We start from the raw sequence: 18,922 nt of genomic DNA, 5'->3' as shown, positions 1-18,922 counted from the left end.
ATCACCCAGAATTGGAATTACAGCATACTTTGTCCTATTTTTGAAAATTATAGCTGGTACACACACACACACACGCACACACGGGAGTTGGGAGGGGGGTATGGGAGAGGAAATGGAAAGGCAAGTTGCTCTTCTAATCGTCCTGTCTCCCTAAACTTGGTTCTGAGATCTGAGGCAGTGTCCACGCTGACGGCCACGCTCCCGCTCCCGCTCTGCGGGGTGGTGTTAGACCCAATGACTAGGTATTAGAATGGATTGTCTTAGTTGCCCCCACAGAACCTCAGACCTATAAAAGTGGGCGAAAAAAACTCCAGTTTTTGCTTTTAGTAGTTCATTTAAGGAAAAGGTTGGTTGTAATGTTCAACAATAGGAGAATAGCCTTCCTTCCAGGTGAAGCATTGTAAGAGCACGCAGTTGATTGCTTGGAGCAGATGCTTTATTTGAAGTGTGTATGTGTTTAATGCAGTGTTTGAACTCTTGTAACTTTTTAATGGTAAATTCTTATTACCAGGATTTTGTAACTTAAATATGAAATTTTATCCAGGTTTCCACTTGGGAAAATTAAATTAGTTTCTGAAATAGTGTTTCAGGTGGAATCTTCAATATTTATAAGAGAGAGAATAATTGTAAAATGCCACAATACTTCATCTTAAAAAATTTTTTTGGTAAATTTGTTTTTCCTAAAGCTTTCCAGAATTTAAAAGTGGCTTGAATTGTGGAAAATCAAAAAAGGTAAAAGCGGAGGGCATTGTTCTGACATGTTTTTCTAACTTCTGTCACTTCGAAGGCCTTGGTAGTGATATTTTACCATCCCTTACCTAATTAGGAGCCCCTCTGAGTGAATCAGAGCTTTGCTTAGGTTTGTACTAGGCAATGGGCTTCATGAAGAATCATGGTTATTTCGCAAGTATATATAAGGAAGATTTAAAAAAAAAATTCTTGGCTTCCCCAAATGATTTTAGTTTGGGGATAAATGCTATTGACAAAGTATAACATTTCTCATTCCACAATCCTTTTATCCTTGTCAGGGGTGCCTCATTCTTCTAACAAGAAAACTGAGAGACCAAATCTATTTTATATGTAGTCATCGTCATAGAAAAAAATAAAAGCTATTCCTCTAGTATACCAGACCAGGACTTGGCTGGTGTGGTGACATGCCACACATAAACAAATATTCCTTCACTAAATGTTTAAATAAACCTCTGTGATGTCTGTTATAGAGCTGTTTTCTGAGTGACCACCTCCTCCCCAGCCTCAACTCTTAGCCATCTCCATTTCCCCCAGGACTCACCTTCTACTTGCATCTCTCATGAGCACCACTGCTACTACCACAGCCCTTTGGGGTGGCAGAAATGGAGAAGTGGGATTGGTGTTGCACCGCCACTTAACATTCTGGCCAAGGTAGAGTCCCCAAGACCCTTTGCTGATATAGCCCATAATACATCTGAACCCAAACTGGCCTGAGATAGGCAAGAGTTGAGAGTGGGTAGGATACAGACATCCACAGTTTTTTAAGGCCCCTAACTGATGTGAATGTGCAGCCAGGGCTGAGAACCATTGGGCTAGACTAGAGGATAGAAAAAAGGAGAAATAAAGAGGCATTCTCACCAGTTCATTATAATTATAAAAATGCCATTGATTCATCTTTGGCCTGTGGTGTCTCACAGGGGTCTATCTCTGGCCCTGGTCACTGCCAACTCAGGAGGAGATCATATACAGATGTTCACCTCCTCAATACAAGGTTACCACCGAGCGGGGAGAGCCCTTTCCTGCCCCTTGAGGCCCTATTTGTGAATTCATTTTTATGAGTTCATACGATCACCTACCTTTTCTCTGGGTGACTGACACAGCATGACCACCCCCTTCAAGGGAGTCCATACCCATTCACAGAATCCTGAATTTATCTGGTAAATGCCGTATGGTCTGTAGGTGTGTGTGTGTGTGTGTGTGTGTGTGTGTGTATCCCACAGCAGCAGGGGAGTCATGCCCCTGCCATTCATCTTGTGGGAGGTAAAAGAATACCATTCTTCTCTAGAGAGGACTTAGGGGTGGAGGGTGAGGGGATGGAGGAGTGGAAATTCAGTAAGAAAGACCAGTGGCCCCTGCACATAATTGAGGAAGAGCTCAGCACTGGAGCCAGGAGCTCATGGGAGCTTTGAGAAGGGAGATCTTGACAATGAAAAAGGAGGCTCAGAGAGACAGACAGTATGTGATCCAGGCCAGCCAGCCTTCCTCCCCAAAGACCACTGTCTCCACTCTCTGGTTTGACTGGCGCAGGCCTTACACATTTGGGTCTTCTAGAACATTTGGGTCTTTGTTTCATCTGTCCTGGGACTGTCTCTGGTTCTGCCGAAGCCCTCAAGCAGTCATTGTTATTGTGGTTTGACGGGCTTGCTGTTTCCCCGAGGATAGTCCTTGAAGTTAAGGACTTAAGGACCAAAGGGATTTTGTGGGGCACAGAACTGTGCTTGCTGGGAACTTTGTCGCCAGTTTGTTGAGATCATTCCTGAGGCACTATATACGTATAAATGTTTTTCATGGCTTCTTTCTTTAATTAAATTTATACTTGGGTGGTTAGCTGGGGGTGGGGGGATGAAGAGAACTGTCTGAGGCAGTGGAGTGAGTAGAGTGGTTTTCAGGTGCCTCAGGCAAAAGTAAGAAAAGCAAGGTAGCTCTTTTCAATCCAACTCTGTAGAGCGTCTGCCTCTTTTCTTCTGTCCAAATTTTATTTCTTCCCCATACATAAAAGATATCTAGTCACCCAAATGATCACCTTGAGATTTCATTATTCAATATGTTTAATAATCATACCTATCTCTTAGGGTTGTTGTATTAAATAAATCAAGACGGCCAAAACCGGTTTGGCTCAGTGGATAGAGCGTCGGCCTGCGGACTGAAAGGTCCCAGGTTCGATTCCGGTCAAGGGCATGTACCTTGGTTGCGGGCACATCCCCGGTAGGGGGTGTGCAGGAGGCAGCTGGTCGATCTCTCATCGATGTTTCTAGCTTTCTATCCCTCTCCCTCCTCTCTGTAAAAAAATCAATAAAATATATTTAAAAAATAAATAAATAAATAAATAAATAAATAAATAAATAAAGACAGAGCTTGAACAATGCTTTGCATATTACAGAAACTCTATACACTTATACAGAGCACTGTTCACGCTCTGTATTGATTCATTTAATACAACAACCCTAAGAGATAGGTATGCTTATTCTCCATATTTTATGGATGAGGGATCTGAAGCACAGAGAGGTTAAATAACTTGCCCAAGGTCACACATATGGCACATGGTGGACCCTGGGTTCCATTCCAAGCAGTCCAGCTCTGGAACCCTGCTCTTAACCAACTTATAGCGCCTCTGATCTGCCATACTCTATTCAGTAAATGCCATATTGTTTCATAATACCCGTGGCCTTGTTATCCAACTTTTACAAATTATCCTTATGTTTTATTTAATGCAGATCTCAAAGTACGGTCCAGGGACCCGGGGAGATCCCCAGGGCCCTTTCAGAGAGTCTGCAAAGTCACAACTATTTTCAAAGTAATACTGGGATACTTTTTGTCCTTTTCATTCTCATCCTCTCATGGGTGTGCAGTGGAGTTTTCAGGAAATTTCATGACCTGTGATATCACAACAGACTGAGTACCAAAGCAGATGTGAGAATGTTTTCTGTTAAGCCAGATATTAAAGAGATTCTTGGTCAGGGCGCAGGCCTGGGTTGCAGGCCCGATGCCTGGTAGGGGGCGTGCAGGAGGCAGCCCATTGATGTTTCTCTCTCTCCCTCTCCCTCTAAAATCAGTAAAACTTTTTTTTTTTTTTAAGAAGAAAAACAATGGGAAAGCTAAGGTTCGGCTTCCTTTTTAAACCAATTGCAAAATCACCACAAAACTTCAGCAAGGAGACATAAATCGCCCGTGAAGTTCATTTATCACTATTTAAACTGATGACATGCCATTCATCCACTTGGTCACAGAGCCAGATACTAGTAACAGATGAGTGCAGACCAGTGAATTTCCATCCCCAATCATGAGATACGTGGTTAGAGCTATTGGATTTCCTCTGGTCAAGAGCTGCCATAAATCCCTGGCTTGGTGTCAGTTCCCAGGCTTGCAAATCCAGTGCTGTCTACTGATACGAACCTTTCAGCGGGGTTTGCTGAGCTAAACAGGTGTCTGATGAAAGGTGTGTAATCCTTGAAGATTATCTTCCTCCTAAAAGCAGCTAGTTAGCCCAAACACACAATTCAGACAGATGGGAGTTTGGAGTCGCTTGCCAAAGTTTACACTTTTGCGTTTGAGGAAGTTCATCTGGTTTGTTCCAGATGGTGGAAGAGGAAGGTGCCCAAGGCTGAGGGGGTGGCTGCCTTTGTGGGGGTAAATCCTTGTCCATGTCCACACCTTGCCTATGAACATTATTTCACTTCTGGTCCAGTCCACATTCTTGAAATATTACTAGTTTAAAAGGAAGGAATGTTTCATATTTTAGGAGGGTTAACCTTGCAGTTAATATGCTGGGAGTTCAATTAATTTGGGAATTTAGGTCTGCAAAAAACTAATCTTGACCTTGTCTGGATAGTTTCTCCTTATCTTAATGGATCTGTCTATGGGAAGGCAACACTCTACTACTGTTTTTTTTTTTTTCTCTCTCGGAGGGAGTTAACCATTTCAAACACAAGGGGTCGGGGCTAGTTAACATGATAATTGATTCTCTTACTACAAGTATGTCAGCCTTAACAGAGGTGAGGTGAGTTTGGGTCCCCTGTGGTAAAGCTGAGAAATGCTTGCCTTTTGCAGACATCCCATTGTTCTTACCTGTCCTTTATGTGCAAACACCTTGATAACCTTTTGAATTCAGTGTGTGGTCCGTGCACGAAAACTGTCCTCACCTTCCCCTGGAACAAAAGGGGGAGCCAGCTTTCACTAGTACCCAGATAGCTGCTGGGGGTGAGGCGTTTCCGGCCAGTCGGCTTTCAATTACAAGTCTCCCGATTGCAGAGTAAGTGCTGCTCACCAGCACCTCTGGCTCACAGACAATTTAAAGGGAATAATTTCACCAGCGATTAATTATCCTGCAGCTACTGGGGTTTATCCTTCAGACATCACTTTGCTTTCAGTCTGAACAGCCAGGCTCCCTCAGGGATAGCCCAGGTTTTCGGATTGAACTACCCTGAGTTAAGGAACGGTGTTAGAGCACCATGGGAGTCTGTTCACCGGGGTGTATTGTACTTGTTTCAGATGCTTCAGGATAACATACCCGCTTCCAAGATAAGTGCTTTTTATTTCCCTGCCTCTTAGATCGATTTTTTGGAATATTTTTGGTAAGTTAAATTGAAGAGCTGTAACAAACCACCGCATCTCTGTAATTCCTTAATAAATAAACATTCTTACCAAAAATTATTCTGTCCGTGCGCTAGCTATGTAGTAATTATGATTTGAGAAGCCAAGTAAAGTAGAAGGAAACAAAAGATGGCAAGAAATTCTTTAAAACCTTCCCTGACGGTCAAAGTGGTGGAGTGCTTTGCGGAAAAGTGCCCGTCCTGGGTAAAATTTAAATTACATATTACATCAGCGAGTGCACAGATGGAGTAGACATGACACAACGTTTTCTTCTCAGCTCTACAGCTCAGTGAATTACAAGTGATTTCACTTACCTAGTCAGAAATGTGTCCTTGGTCTTTCTGGTTGTGGAACTCTATTCCATTTAAACCCAAAGTCTCTCCTTCAGGAGGAGACTTTGTGGCCTTACAAATGGCTCTTAGTAGAGGTTCCTTTCATTGTTGCAAGCCCCTGGAGAGTTTCATGAGGTCGGAGAGGAGAAGGAAAGGCTATGTAACTATAAGCGACGCGGTGAGGTCGGACAGGGTGGTCCTAACGTTGGTGTCTGTCACCCCTGAAAACCTGCTGATGCTTTTGCTGGTGTGGATGGAGGTGTTTGGTCTGAGTCCTGTGCACTTGGCAGGCTGCTGCCTCCTCGGCCCCCAAGGGCCAGGACTCTGCAGACTGTGTCCAAGGGAGTGTCCCCCAAGACAGCCACTCGACATGGTGGGAGTAGCAAGTGCTGGCAGGTTTATGCCTAAAGGCTCTCCACAGACCAACGTCAGCCCAGGCCTGGCACTGTGCATCTGTGTACTGCTCAGGGTGTAGAAGCATGAACAGCTGTGTGAAATATATTTTGGGGGGTTCTGGCTGCTTCGTCTTGTCCCAGAGTATAGATTGTGGGAAGAGAAGACAGAACAAAGAAACACATGTACTTCCGGGGTAAGATTGCTCATTGTTGTGGGGGATATACCACCTTGTGACCATTTGCGTTATACAGAAATCTTTCTGCTGGCTTGTGGGGGGGGGGGGGGTGTGTGCTTTCTCTCCCCAACTCTGGGGTTCAGCTAAGAATCAGTAAGGGGCTAGGGAATTTGGCAGTCACTGCAGGGGACTTTTAATTGTGGGATCTCATGGACAAAAGGGGGATAGTTCCATATCCATGGCTCTGTGGTTCTCTCCCTCCAGGAGTACAGAGTACCTCCAGCTGACTGAGTAAATTTCCCAGCATGTTCCAAGCACTTAGGAGGCAGGTGACGGATGTGCCAATTATCTGTGTTCTGTGATTTGGGCACCCTTTGTACTCTGGCAACAGAGAGCTTTTCTCCATATTGACAGGGCACGAACGGTAGGGGCGGGACAGACTCGGCACAGTGGCCGCACTGTTAGCATTCCTGACACCGCTCCCAAAGCCTGTGTGGAGCCGCAGGACGTGTGATCGGTGGTCTGACTGTGAAATTGTGTGGTGCTTGTTTGCATTCAATCAAATTCTTTGCACTTAAACATGTGTTAAAGAGACAAATAAGTCAAAATACTGGAGCAAAACCTAAAGTTAAATATCTGCCTGTTCTTTATAACGGCATTCAGATGAAAACCATCAAAATGCAAAATGCTATGTATGTTACACCCCTCTAGGCTCAGGTTGGATTTCTTGTTCTGTAATTTCTGCATTACTTACCGTGATTTTTCAGAGTCAGGAAAATGCATCAGAAGCTGATCTCATTGTAACAAAACAAAACAAATCCCAAATCGAGAAAATTCTTGAGAATGCAGCCATTTTGGAAATGTAGATAAAGAAGAAAAATGCTGAAGATTTTGGGTGGTTTACAGACTAGCATGGTTTTGTAATTGCTGCCACCTACTGTATGTGGTTGATGTTTGTTTAAATGGAGAAAGTTCATGAAGGTGAGGCTGTTGAAACAGATAATTAGAGCAAGGTAGACACCATTAGGTTTTAGCATTTCTTCTCTCCTCCGTAAGTGGCTCTTAATTACCGAGACAGCCGCCAGCTTTCATTCATTACCTTCAAGTGGATTTAAAGTTTTTCTCATTTTAAAGTTCCTTTGCCAATGAACCTTCACAGTAATGCTGTGAAATGCACACTCAAAAGCTCACCCTGCTTCGGGATTTTCTGAGTATACATGAAGCAGTTTGCTTTAAGAGAGTTGTTTTGTTTTAATTCAAAGGAATTACGTTCTGGATTTGGATTATAAATTAATTTGCATGAAAGAGGTGAAATGAGAGCTAGTGAAGCTCATGTGAGTTGTAGCAGTTGACTTAAAAGACATTCTTTCATTAGTCTTAAAACAAAGCTTCAGATCAGCCGGCTAGTTAAACATAACAAGCAATATAGAATCTGAGTCCACGGAGGCCCTGCTCTTTTATTAAGACCCAGCTGTCAAAGGGTCATTAGGTCCTTCCTGCGGAAAACAACTTCCCCTTAATGTTTGGGGTCGCCCCTCGATGGGATTTCTGAGTAAGTGCCTGACATTTACTTTCTGAAAGAATCTAAAGCTGGTGTGAGACCGGACTGTTGAGACGTCGCAGGAGCAATGACTTCAGCCTCGGCGTTGTTAAATGTGCCGCAGTGTGTGTTTGGAATGCTCCCGCTTGCTGTATGCGTTGACGTAGTGTCAGTATAAAAGATTCAGAAGCATAACTTCATGGAGACCAAAGCACTGAAACTGGGAAGAGACTACATACGTAAAATGCGCGCACTTCTCATGGATGTTTGTACCTTATTGCTACTTATGTTATTTCCAGTGGCCCCTGTTTCAATGTCTGAAAACACCACCGTGAGGTTGACTTTGCCTTTTCTGCCCCAGGCTATTTGCTTTCTAGAAGAGAAGGCCAAGCAGGGTCTCCTGAAAAGCCGCTCTCTGACCTGGGCCGTCTCTCCTACCTGGCCTATTGGAAGAGCGTCATCTTAGAATACCTCTTCCACCACCACGAGAGGCACATCAGCATCAAGGCGATCAGCAGAGCTACGGGCATGTGCCCACATGACATTGCCACCACTCTGCAGCACCTCCACATGATTGACAAGAGGGATGGCAGGTGAGTCCTGGTGCCTTGGGCAACCCCAGCGGCCCCTCAAGCATCTTACACCAGGAAGGACCCCTGGAGTCAGGCAGATTCAATCTAGTTAAAGGTTCCCCAACAGTATTATTAAAACCTTTCTTTTACAAAGAAAACCGGAAACGATACTTTTTTGCTGGTCAAATTTCAATCTACCGTACCTTTGCATTGATGAGCTTTCTGATTTTTCCTCACCCTGGTAATATTAGTGCTAGCATATGTCATTACATGAAGGTGAAATGAAATTTCAGCTTTTGATTGCACTTTGTTCTGCCTCATCACATTACAGATTTGTTATCATTAGAAGGGAAAAGTTAATACTGGGCCACATGGAAAAGCTGAAAACCTGTTCCCGGTCCAATGAACTTGATCCAGAGAGTCTGAGGTGGACCCCAATTTTAATTTCTAATGCCGCAGTTTCTGAAGAAGAGCGGGAAGCTGAAAAAGAGGTAATGATTGGCTTCATCAACCTAAGTTGTGTAATTTCAATCTTGGAGCATTCTTAAACTAAGAAAGTCATTAACATCATTGTCAAAAGCTTGGTTATGTAGAGAGAGCTTGTGAAATGATATGGCACTAATTTATCTAACTGAGGTTGCATGGTAAGACATGATAATTTTATTGAATTGAGTATGAAAAATGAAACATTTATCATTGATCACAAAGCAGCATTTTTCACTACTGACAGCATGTAATCAGATCAAATTTGGTGCTGAGCTCCAAGGCTGCAGTGTCAATCGATTCTTTGTGTTTATGAACTTGCTTAAAGTGCTCCATGCCAGTGAGCATGTAATGTACTGATAAAGGACTCAAATCAATTCGCTGCATCATTAATACTGCTAAATATCCCATGAAACCCAATCTCCTTTGATTTGTTATCCTAACTGATGTCAGAGTCCTGAGATGATGCAGCTGGAATGTTGCTTGGCTGGCTGACTGTCCTGAGCAGAAATGACTTAGCTTCCTTCGCCTTTGATCCTTAGAGGCTCTGCCTGCCTAACTGCCCTCTCACCGGCCTGCCATTTCCCCCCTCCCCCCTTAGGCTGAGCGGCTAATGGAACAAGCTACCTGCTGGGAAAAGGAGGAGCAAGAAATCCTGTCGTCTAGAACTAACAGTAGGCAATCACCTGCAAAAGTACAATCGAAAAATAAATATTTGCATTCCCCGGAGAGCCGGCCAGTGGCAGGGGACCGAGGGCAGCTGATGGAGCTGTCCAGAGAGAGCAGTGAAGAAGAGGAGGAGGAAGAGGAGGAGGAGGAAGAGGAAGAAGAAGAGGAGGAGGAGGAGGAGGAGGAAGAAGAAGAAGAAGAGGAAGAAGAAAATATTCAAAGCTCTCCTCCAAGATTAACTAAACCACAGTCAGTTGCCATAAAGAGAAAGGTATGTGTCTGTTTAGATTTTCAGTCTGTGAGTCAGCTTCAGTCAAATCCGGGCATTGCAAACATTCTATTAGTATTTGTTTCATTCTCCATTCTTTAGATGTAGTGTGTTTGTATCCAGTCCCACTGATCATGTATCATCATCGTTTATCTTACGGTCATGATTGTGTTTACTTTTTGGGGTTTGTTAGTGCTGTGACAGGAAACCAGGAGCAGCCTGGCTTTCTAGTCTAGTGGTGACTGCCACCTGCTGGTGTGTGGGGCTAGAGTGAGTGAGGCTGAGGGAGCAGAAAAGGACCTTCAGCAAATTGTGATAAAAATGCCAAGGCTTGGAGAGGCCAGGAGATTTGTCCACAGTCACACAATTCATCAGAGATGGAGCCAGAACCAGGTGAGTGCTCGACTCCAGCCCAGCGCTCCCGGTGCTATTTCTTGTTCTAGTTCTTGGCATAGAATTTTCAGAAGCTACTTTAGGCCGTTCATTTGGATGCTGGTATTTTGCATTTGTGGCCAAGGACACATTACTGAAACTTCTCATATCTTAGTGGCCTGGTGGTTTCTCTACATGCACCTGGGCAGAAGGTAAAAAACTGATTTTGTTCTTAGACTCAACCCGGATCTGATATCTTTGTCTTCAATCTCCATCTGTGATATAGAGAGGGGCCAGATAATGTTAGTGTAGCCGAGACCAATAGAGATAACACAGTACAAGCTAAGACGCCGCCCCAAGGCCAACCTGTGTGGCGTTTGTCAAAGAACCCGCTGTTCTAACTCCCAGCCCAAAACCGGCCATCGTCCTGTGGAAAGGCAGCCGTGGGGAGGTGGTGGAGGGAGCATCCCTTAAAGTGGACTTCAGACTTATGCAATGTTTTGGTTTCTTACAAGGAAAATGTCCTCATGTGTTATGTATATAAACAAAGATAATTGTTTTAAAAACAGCAAAAACCAGAATCATCCAGGGCACAATATGGACTGCCATTATATAAGTGGACGCAAACAAAGAAAACCAGCGCTTTCTACTGGCTCTCCTCATGATGGGAAAATTCTAGTGGATTAGGGAGGGCTGGCCAGTTGGGAAATTAATAACCATAAATGTAAAATTATAGGATATGATTATCAGGCTTATATGTGCACTTTGGTGAACTTTCAAAGAGTTAAAAATGTAAGACACAATAATTCTTGGGTACTGGTTACCTAAAGTTTGAATTTTAACCATGCATATTGAACCCTTCTTTGCAATGTACTTTCAGTAATTTTTTGGACCCATTACTGACAGATTTACATTTTAGCAGCCAGTCTTTTTGTTATTCCTAGTTTTAAGTTTTGTATCATTAAATTCTTTTTACTTGAGAAAATACGTTTTATGATTGCAGTTACAGGGAGTCATCTGTGCTGATCTGTGGTGCAGTTAGAAAAAAAAAAGTTTGTGTCTTACATAAATAAGGCAGATCTCATGTCTTTGTTTAGATTTTTCTGTATTAAAATATTTTATAAAGTTATCAGTTGCTGACATCCCTGCAGCCACCAATAAATGACTCTATTACCATTTTAGTCCTCTCTTTAAGCACCCTTTTCATTGTTCCTGAAGTTACGAAATGGGAACAAGGAGGCTAGTCTTGTGGACCATCATATTTCCGAGGGTGCTTCGAATGTAGTAGGTGCTCCCTGAGCAGTTATCAAGTATTCAGTGAGTGACCCAGTGACTGGTTAATTATTGCAACATTTATAGAGAATTGGTGTCTGTGACGCCTTAAGAGCTATGATGTACAGGATAGTGAAGCCAGCAGGCACCACTGGAAAATATATGCTAGGAAAGCAAACTTTAGCTTTTAAAATCTACAGTTAAGCTTCTAGGATGTTCTCTTCTCAAAGCATCTGCTTGAGTAAACAGCTGTTTTATTTGGAAAACACTTGCCTGTGTAGCTGGAGCCCGAGAGGGATGTTAAACATCAAATGGAAGGTTAACTACAGAGGCAGCACAGAAGCCTTTATGTGTGCGAGTCTCAGACTCGCGTGTTTGCTGCATATCGACTCAACCATTAAATTTCTCATGAGCTCTATGTATTCTGTTTGGAATTCATTTCAGAGGCCTTTTGTGCTAAAGAAGAAAAGGGGTCGTAAACGCAGGAGGATCAACAGCAGTGTAACAACCGAGACCATTTCCGAGACGACGGAAGTGCTGAATGAGCCCTTTGACAACTCGGATGAAGAGAGGCCAATGCCGCAGCTGGAGCCTACCTGTGAGGTTGAAGTGGAGGAGGATGGCGGGAGGCCGGTCCTGAGGAAGGCCTTCCAGCATCCGCCCGGGAAGAAGAGACAGACAGAGGAAGGGGGAGGAAGAGACAATCATTGCTTTAAGAATGCTGACCCTTACCGAAGTAAGTGGAGGGATTATAAAAAGCTTACCCTTGCGACTCTCTGCCCATTACTGCCGAAAAGCGGGCACCCGGGGTCCTGCCCAAGGGCACCCCTGAGGATGTGTGGACCCACGGGAAATACGTGCCCACCTGTCCTTTCTCATTCATGAAAGGTTCTGGCTCTTCTTCCTGGAATTGGGTTTTATGTTAAACAACTCCTAAGGCCCAACATTCCCATAGATGGGTTCATCTTACGTTCCGGAAATTGACTTGTCCCCCAAAACTTTGAAGCATGTCAGTAAGAAACACACTGCATTTCCTGATTCTAATATGTACTTTCCCCCACATTTAGTATTTCTGAAATCAGTGCATATATTATTATCAGTGTGAGCACTGAACTCAGTAGCTTTCTTTTTTCCTGGAAAAATATTAGTAGGTTGATGATGCATCTTATAATCGGTGGTGTCTTATATTATCAAGAATCAGCTAAACTTACACCATCACTAGTAGCTTTGATAATACAGGAAATGTCAAAATCAGGAAATTGTCTTTCCTTTTAACTTGATGTTTTACAATTGCTGCTGCCAGGAACATTGCACCCCATCCTCTAAAAAAAGCACCCTCAACATAATGTCCTATTTAAAAGCAATCATCCCTTGCCTGTGGGTCCCAGCCGAGTAATGAGGGTCTGTGGGACAGGCTCTCTACTGCTGAAATGACGGTATTCAAAAACTCACTCCCATCTAGGGAACAGGCCATCTCATGTCCCTGGGCTGTCACTCTAGCTTTTGAAAATGCACAATTTTAAGAATATGACCAAGCATCTTCTTGACTTTCTTAATTAACAGGATACAGTATTTTGCTGAGAGAATGGCATCATATATATGTATAGAGAAACCAAGCCTTGTTCTTTAGTTTTTTAAACAAACATACATGTAAACAGCAGCGGCGGCAGCAGCACGCTGCAACAAGTGGTCATTTTTGTGTGGAAATTGAGCCTATTGCCAGTTGTCAGCTGTCTTCTCAGGAGCTGGTAAATGAATGGACACTGGTGCGATTTGCCTTAGAAATTTTAAGTGGCCTGCTCAGATCTGATTCCTTTCAGAATCTTTTTTCTTAAAAAGTAATTATGAGAAAACTCATCTTCTGGTTTAGAGAGGTCTTCCTATAAAAGCCGGTAGGTCCACTAGCACGTGGAATAAGAATGTAGAAACCAGGCCGCTAGCGTGGCGCTCACCTGCCCGTGTGAATAGAAATGAAACCATTTGAACATCTTGAGACGTCTGTTAACTAGGTATTGTACTCCGCGCTTCTGAAGGCTCTGTCCACATTGCATATGTGTTCTCTTCAGCTAGTCAATTTGAATGTAGTACTTGCAGGTAAGTTTATGTGTAACTTTTTTATTACATAAATGATCTAAAAGTTCACCGTGCTCTACACTGATTGGATTAGAAATCACTCCCTTCTGGCAAAAGGGATCTCTGTTCCACGTTGGTTATTAGATCTTATTTTTTTGTTCCCCAAAATAAGTTCTCCCAAGTTTGTTCTCCTAATGACGCTATTTCTCTTTGTAAAGTTTTTTCTTTACATCGACCAGAAGATCAGCATGATCTGTAATTTTCTAAGACTTGGGTGTTTTATATCTATATTTATTCATTTGCTATATTTTCTTGTTTGCTTATATCTATAAAACTATACTTACATATTTATATTCATGTGCATGCAGGTACAGTAAAAATAAAATCAGCTGAACTAAAATGAACTTGACAATTATGGTTTGTTTTTTATTTACTTTAGTATTCAAACCACACATTTGAGCAGCAGATTGATCCAAAATACAGTCTGGACAGAATTAGTGATAAAAGGAATACCTGTGCTTTCAATGCTCAATAATTTTATGCTAAATACATTATAGTTTATGTCATGCAAAAATGATGATCCTATAGTAGATTACAGATGTGTTTAGTTATTTATTCATTTGTTTCAGAGGTACACAGTTTATTTTTATGTCAGAGAGGACATTTAAATCAAAGTAAATAATGTCATCTGAGAGCATTTAAATTCACTAATTGTCCACAAACCAAAGTTCACTTTCTGAGGACAGATATGTGAGGGAGGCTTCTCTTTCATTGCTTTAGTGCAGTGAGGATATGGACATGGGCTGGCATTAACCCCTTCCCCCTGTATTTCCTAGTTTGTAAATGTCGCAGTGAATTTTGTACAATGTGCAATTCCGGGCATCAGAGAATATCTTGTTTGTTAAATCAAATTAGTTTATTATTGTTGCGTTTATCCATGTGCTTCCTATAAAAAGCACAGCTTTGTTGAGAGAGAGAATGCACGTGTCTGTATATGGCATATATAATTTTCCCAGACCTGGGTGATTTACTCAGTTTATACCACAGTATTATTCTATATTAGTCTTGATTATGTCTTTACCATTAAGTCTTAAAATGCTAAATTGAAAGCAGTGCTTGCTAATTAATTTAGAGGAATGAATTCAAGTTGTTTGTGGTTATGCTTTCTAAGACTTTGTTTTTCTTCCTCCCCTTTGTCTCCTCGATAAGACAATATGGATGATGCAAATAACTTGAAAGAAGGCAGTAGAGACAATCCTGAACCTCTAAAGTGCAAACAAGTGTGGCCAAAAGGATCAAAGCGTGGTCTGTCTAAGTGGCGACCAAGCAAAGAAAGGAAGACCGGATTTAAACTGAACTTGTACACCCCTCCAGAAACACCCATGGAGCCTGATGACCAGGTGACAGTGGAAGAACAGAAGGAGGCGCTGGAAGACAAAAGCAGCCCCAGTCCCACCAGGATTGAGGAGGAAGTCAAGGAAGCTGTGGAACCCCTGCTGCCTCGGGATGAAAACAGAAAGGAGGACACATGTGCACCTGTAAGTCCAAATAAATCACCAGGTGAAACTCTGGAGGACGATCCAATCAAACCTGAGGAGGAAGAGGAGGACGAGGAGGAGGAAGAAGAAGAGGAGGAGGAGGAAGAGGAGGAGGAGGAGGAAGAAGAAGAAGAAGAAGAAGGAAATGTAGAAAAAGACCCAAGTGGTACTCAAGGTCAGGAAAAAGAGGAACCAGACGTCTGCCTGGACAGAGAGGACCCTGAGCGTTTGGATGATCATGAAGAGGAGGAGGAAGAGGAAGAGCCGTCTCACAACGAGGGTCATGATGCTGATGATGAAGACGACAGCCACATGGAGTCTACAGAGGCAGAGAAGGAAGAGCGCCCCAGGGAAGCTTTCAAAGAAGTACTGGAAAACCAGGAGGCTTTTTTAGACCTTAGTGTCCAGCCTAGTCATTCAAACCCAGAGGTCTTAATGGACTGTGACGTTGACCTTGCAGCTGCGTGTAACAGTGAACCTAAGGAGCTTACTGCGGACACTGAAACTGCGCCCGAGTCTGATGAGGAGCCCCCCGACGAACAGGCACAGAAACAGGACCAAAAGAACAGCGAAGACGCAGATTCGGAGTTCAAAGAGGCCAGCACAGCAGCCATGGAAATCGACTCTGAGACCGTCCAGGCCGTGCAGTCTCTGACCCAGGAGAACAGCGAGCAGGAGGACACCTTTCAGGACTGTGCCGAGACTCAAGAGGCCTGTAGAAGCCTCCAGAACTACACCCATTCAGACCAAAGTCCACAGATTGCTGCCACTCTGGACGATTGCCAACAGTCAGACCACAGTAGCCCAGTTTCATCCGTCCATTCCCACCCTGGCCAGTCCGTGCGTTCAGTCAGCAGTCCCAGCGTCCCTGCCCTGGAGAACAGCTATGCCCAAATCAGCCCAGATCAAAGTGCCATCTCAGTGCCATCTTTGCAGAACATGGAAACCAGTCCGATGATGGATGTCCCGTCGGTTTCAGACCACTCACAGCAGGTCGTCGACAGCGGGTTTAGTGACCTGGGCAGCATCGAGAGCACAACGGAGAACTACGAAAACCCAAGCAGCTATGATTCCACGATGGGCGGCAGCATTTGTGGCAACGGCTCTTCACAGAACAGCTGCTCCTATAGCAACCTGACCTCGAGCAATCTGACGCAGAGCAGCTGTGCTGTCACCCAGCAGATGTCCAACATCAGCGGGAGCTGCAGCATGCTGCAGCAGACCAGCATCAGCTCCCCCCCCACCTGCAGCGTCAAGTCTCCCCAAGGCTGTGTGGTGGAGCGGCCTCCGAGCGGCAGCCAGCAGCTGGCCCAGTGCAGCATGGCCGCCAACTTCACCCCGCCCATGCAGCTGGCCGAGATCCCCGAGACCGGCAACGCCAACATCGGCCTATACGAACGAATGGGCCAAAGTGATTTTGGGGCCGGGCACTACCCACAGCCGTCCGCCACCTTCAGCCTTGCCAAACTACAGCAGTTAACTAATACCCTTATCGATCATTCATTGCCTTACAGCCATTCCGCTGCTGTAACTTCCTATGCAAACAGTGCCTCTTTGTCCACACCGTTAAGTAACACAGGGCTTGTTCAGCTTTCTCAGTCTCCACACTCCGTCCCTGGGGGACCCCAAGCACAAGCTACCATGACCCCACCCCCCAACCTGACTCCTCCTCCGATGAATCTGCCACCGCCTCTTTTGCAACGGAACATGGCTGCATCGAACATTGGCATCTCCCACAGCCAAAGACTGCAAACCCAGATTGCCAGCAAGGGCCACGTCTCCATGAGAACCAAATCGGCATCCCTGTCACCAGCCGCTGCCACCCACCAGTCGCAGATCTATGGGCGCTCTCAGACCGTAGCCATGCAGGGCCCTGCACGGACTTTAACCATGCAGAGAGGCATGAACATGAGTGTGAACCTGATGCCAGCCCCAGCCTACAACGTCAACTCCGTGAACATGAACATGAACACTCTCAACGCCATGAATGGGTACAGCATGTCCCAGCCGATGATGAACAGTGGCTACCACAGCAATCATGGCTACATGAACCAAACGCCCCAGTACCCGATGCAGATGCAGATGGGCATGATGGGGACCCAGCCATATGCCCAGCAGCCCATGCAGACCCCACCCCATGGTAATATGATGTACACGGCCCCCGGGCACCATGGCTACATGAACACAGGCATGTCCAAACAATCTCTCAATGGGTCCTACATGAGAAGGTAGGCAACATAGGCAGTCACAAACCCCTGGGCGTCACTCTCGGATTGATCTGCACAAATACCTTCGAAGAGTACGATTTCAAAACCAGCAAATTGGTGTGAATGCAAAAATATTTGTTGGCACCATTTATTTAAAAAAAAAAAAGCTGTATGCAGCAGAAAGCCTTATACAAGTTGTTTTTCTTTTTTCCCTTTTTCTTTTTTGGAACCTTTGTTTCTGTCCCTTTTATATGAAGTTCTCTGCAGAGGAAAGCCTCTCTCTGGACTGCACTGGAGGCAGCCACTTGCCGTGCCTGCTTCCATTAAACAATGTGGATATCCAGCCCCGCACTCCCGAGTTATCTGTTTTAATACGGAGCCTAGAGCTTTCTTCCCTTCCCTGTCCACTCCATGTAAATGCCTTTAGCATTTCCGTTCTTGTATATTTTGTTTAAGGTGACACTTCAGCATGCCGCTAATGTCTTTGTTAGTGACAGTGCATTTTGTAGTACTGTACAAGTGTTGTGCTAACAGTAAGCCATTTCTTAAGTTTTTTGCCTTGATTAGGGTGCCCTAATTTGAGGGTTTTAAAAAAAAACTATATTTTTGTTAATTATAAAACTGTAAAGAGCTATAAAAGCTATTACCATTTGGTTAGTCAAAAGGGTTTTATTGCTAAATGTTTGGTGTAAAGTTGAGACCCTTTTCCATTTTGGTGACAGATTTCTTTGGGGGAAAAAGGCAGCTTTCTGTTTTATAAATGCAGACTTCTGTTTATTGAATGAAGCATATCTCAGTGTTTATCTGTCAGGTTTTGAAACATTTCATATATGTCCAAATACTTGGCAGGATTTAAAAAAAATAGTGAATTTGGTGTAAAGTTGCTATTTTATGGAAATGCCTCTAACTTTACATTTTCATTCCATCTGTAGATTTTTCTATCTTTATAAAATATTGGAGTTATTTTTTAAGGAAAAATAGAGAAGTAGCTTGTGAATAGCTCAAACTAAGCTTACAAATCGCATGTAAAAAAGCAAAAAAGTTATTTGTGTCTGTTTATATTGCTTCCTTTTTTGTAGCCTTTGTACCTGTACAGGTGACGGTGAGGGCCACCAGGAGAGGCGCACCCCTTGTATAAAACAGCAGCCGGCGACACTCTCGGATTTATCTGTTCTCTTTTTAGTCAGTCACTTCAAAAAAAAAAAACCCACAAAAAATAAAAAAAAGCTGTACATTTTAACATAAAATAAATTATGATGAGCCATTTTTAGCCTCTTGTGTCCTGTCATATTATGATTGATAGAGAATGACCAATGGAACTGTATCATGTGTCACATCTCAGAACACATACACATTTTGGGAAAATAAATTATTTAGTGTACATTGGAGTTAAGAGATTTTCTGATTTGTTTTGACTTTGGGGGAGGGGGTTGGCAATAAATAAGAGTAATATCTAATAAAACCATCACATATACCAAATACCTATTTAATAAGTTAATTTATAATGGATTTTAATGCTTTACATGAAAGTTTATTTTATGCTAGTGCATACCTTCTGTATGCCAATCATTGTCTTTAAAATAAAGTGAATTTGTTTTTTTCTTTTTGACTTTGATCTTCATTTGCAAAGGGATCCCTGCACAAATACCAGTTGCCTCAGTGGTTCCGTCTGTGAAACTCCCCTC

The 18,922-nt window shown here is 43.5% G+C and overlaps 1 protein-coding gene across 5 annotated transcripts in view; it reads left to right on the top strand.

Moving 5' to 3' along the window:
* KAT6B (lysine acetyltransferase 6B) overlaps positions 1-18,838 on the top strand; it is a 172,522-nt gene extending 153,684 nt beyond the window's left edge. For all 5 annotated transcript variants that reach the window (XM_079793046.1, XM_079793048.1, XM_079793045.1 and 2 more), the window contains 5 exons: positions 8,145-8,376; positions 8,687-8,846; positions 9,440-9,778; positions 11,864-12,155; positions 14,702-18,838. In XM_079793046.1, coding sequence (XP_079649172.1) covers positions 8,145-8,376; positions 8,687-8,846; positions 9,440-9,778; positions 11,864-12,155; positions 14,702-17,262 — 3,584 coding nt within the window. In that variant the 3' untranslated portion in view covers positions 17,263-18,838. The remainder of the gene's footprint in view (positions 1-8,144; positions 8,377-8,686; positions 8,847-9,439; positions 9,779-11,863; positions 12,156-14,701) is intronic.
* Positions 18,839-18,922: the final 84 nt, after the last annotated feature.

Source organism: Cnephaeus nilssonii (genome assembly GCF_951640355.1).
Source record: "Cnephaeus nilssonii genome assembly, chromosome: 16".
NCBI classification, from domain to species: Eukaryota; Metazoa; Chordata; class Mammalia; order Chiroptera; family Vespertilionidae; genus Cnephaeus; species Cnephaeus nilssonii.
This window is presented reverse-complemented; position numbering and strand designations above follow the sequence as displayed.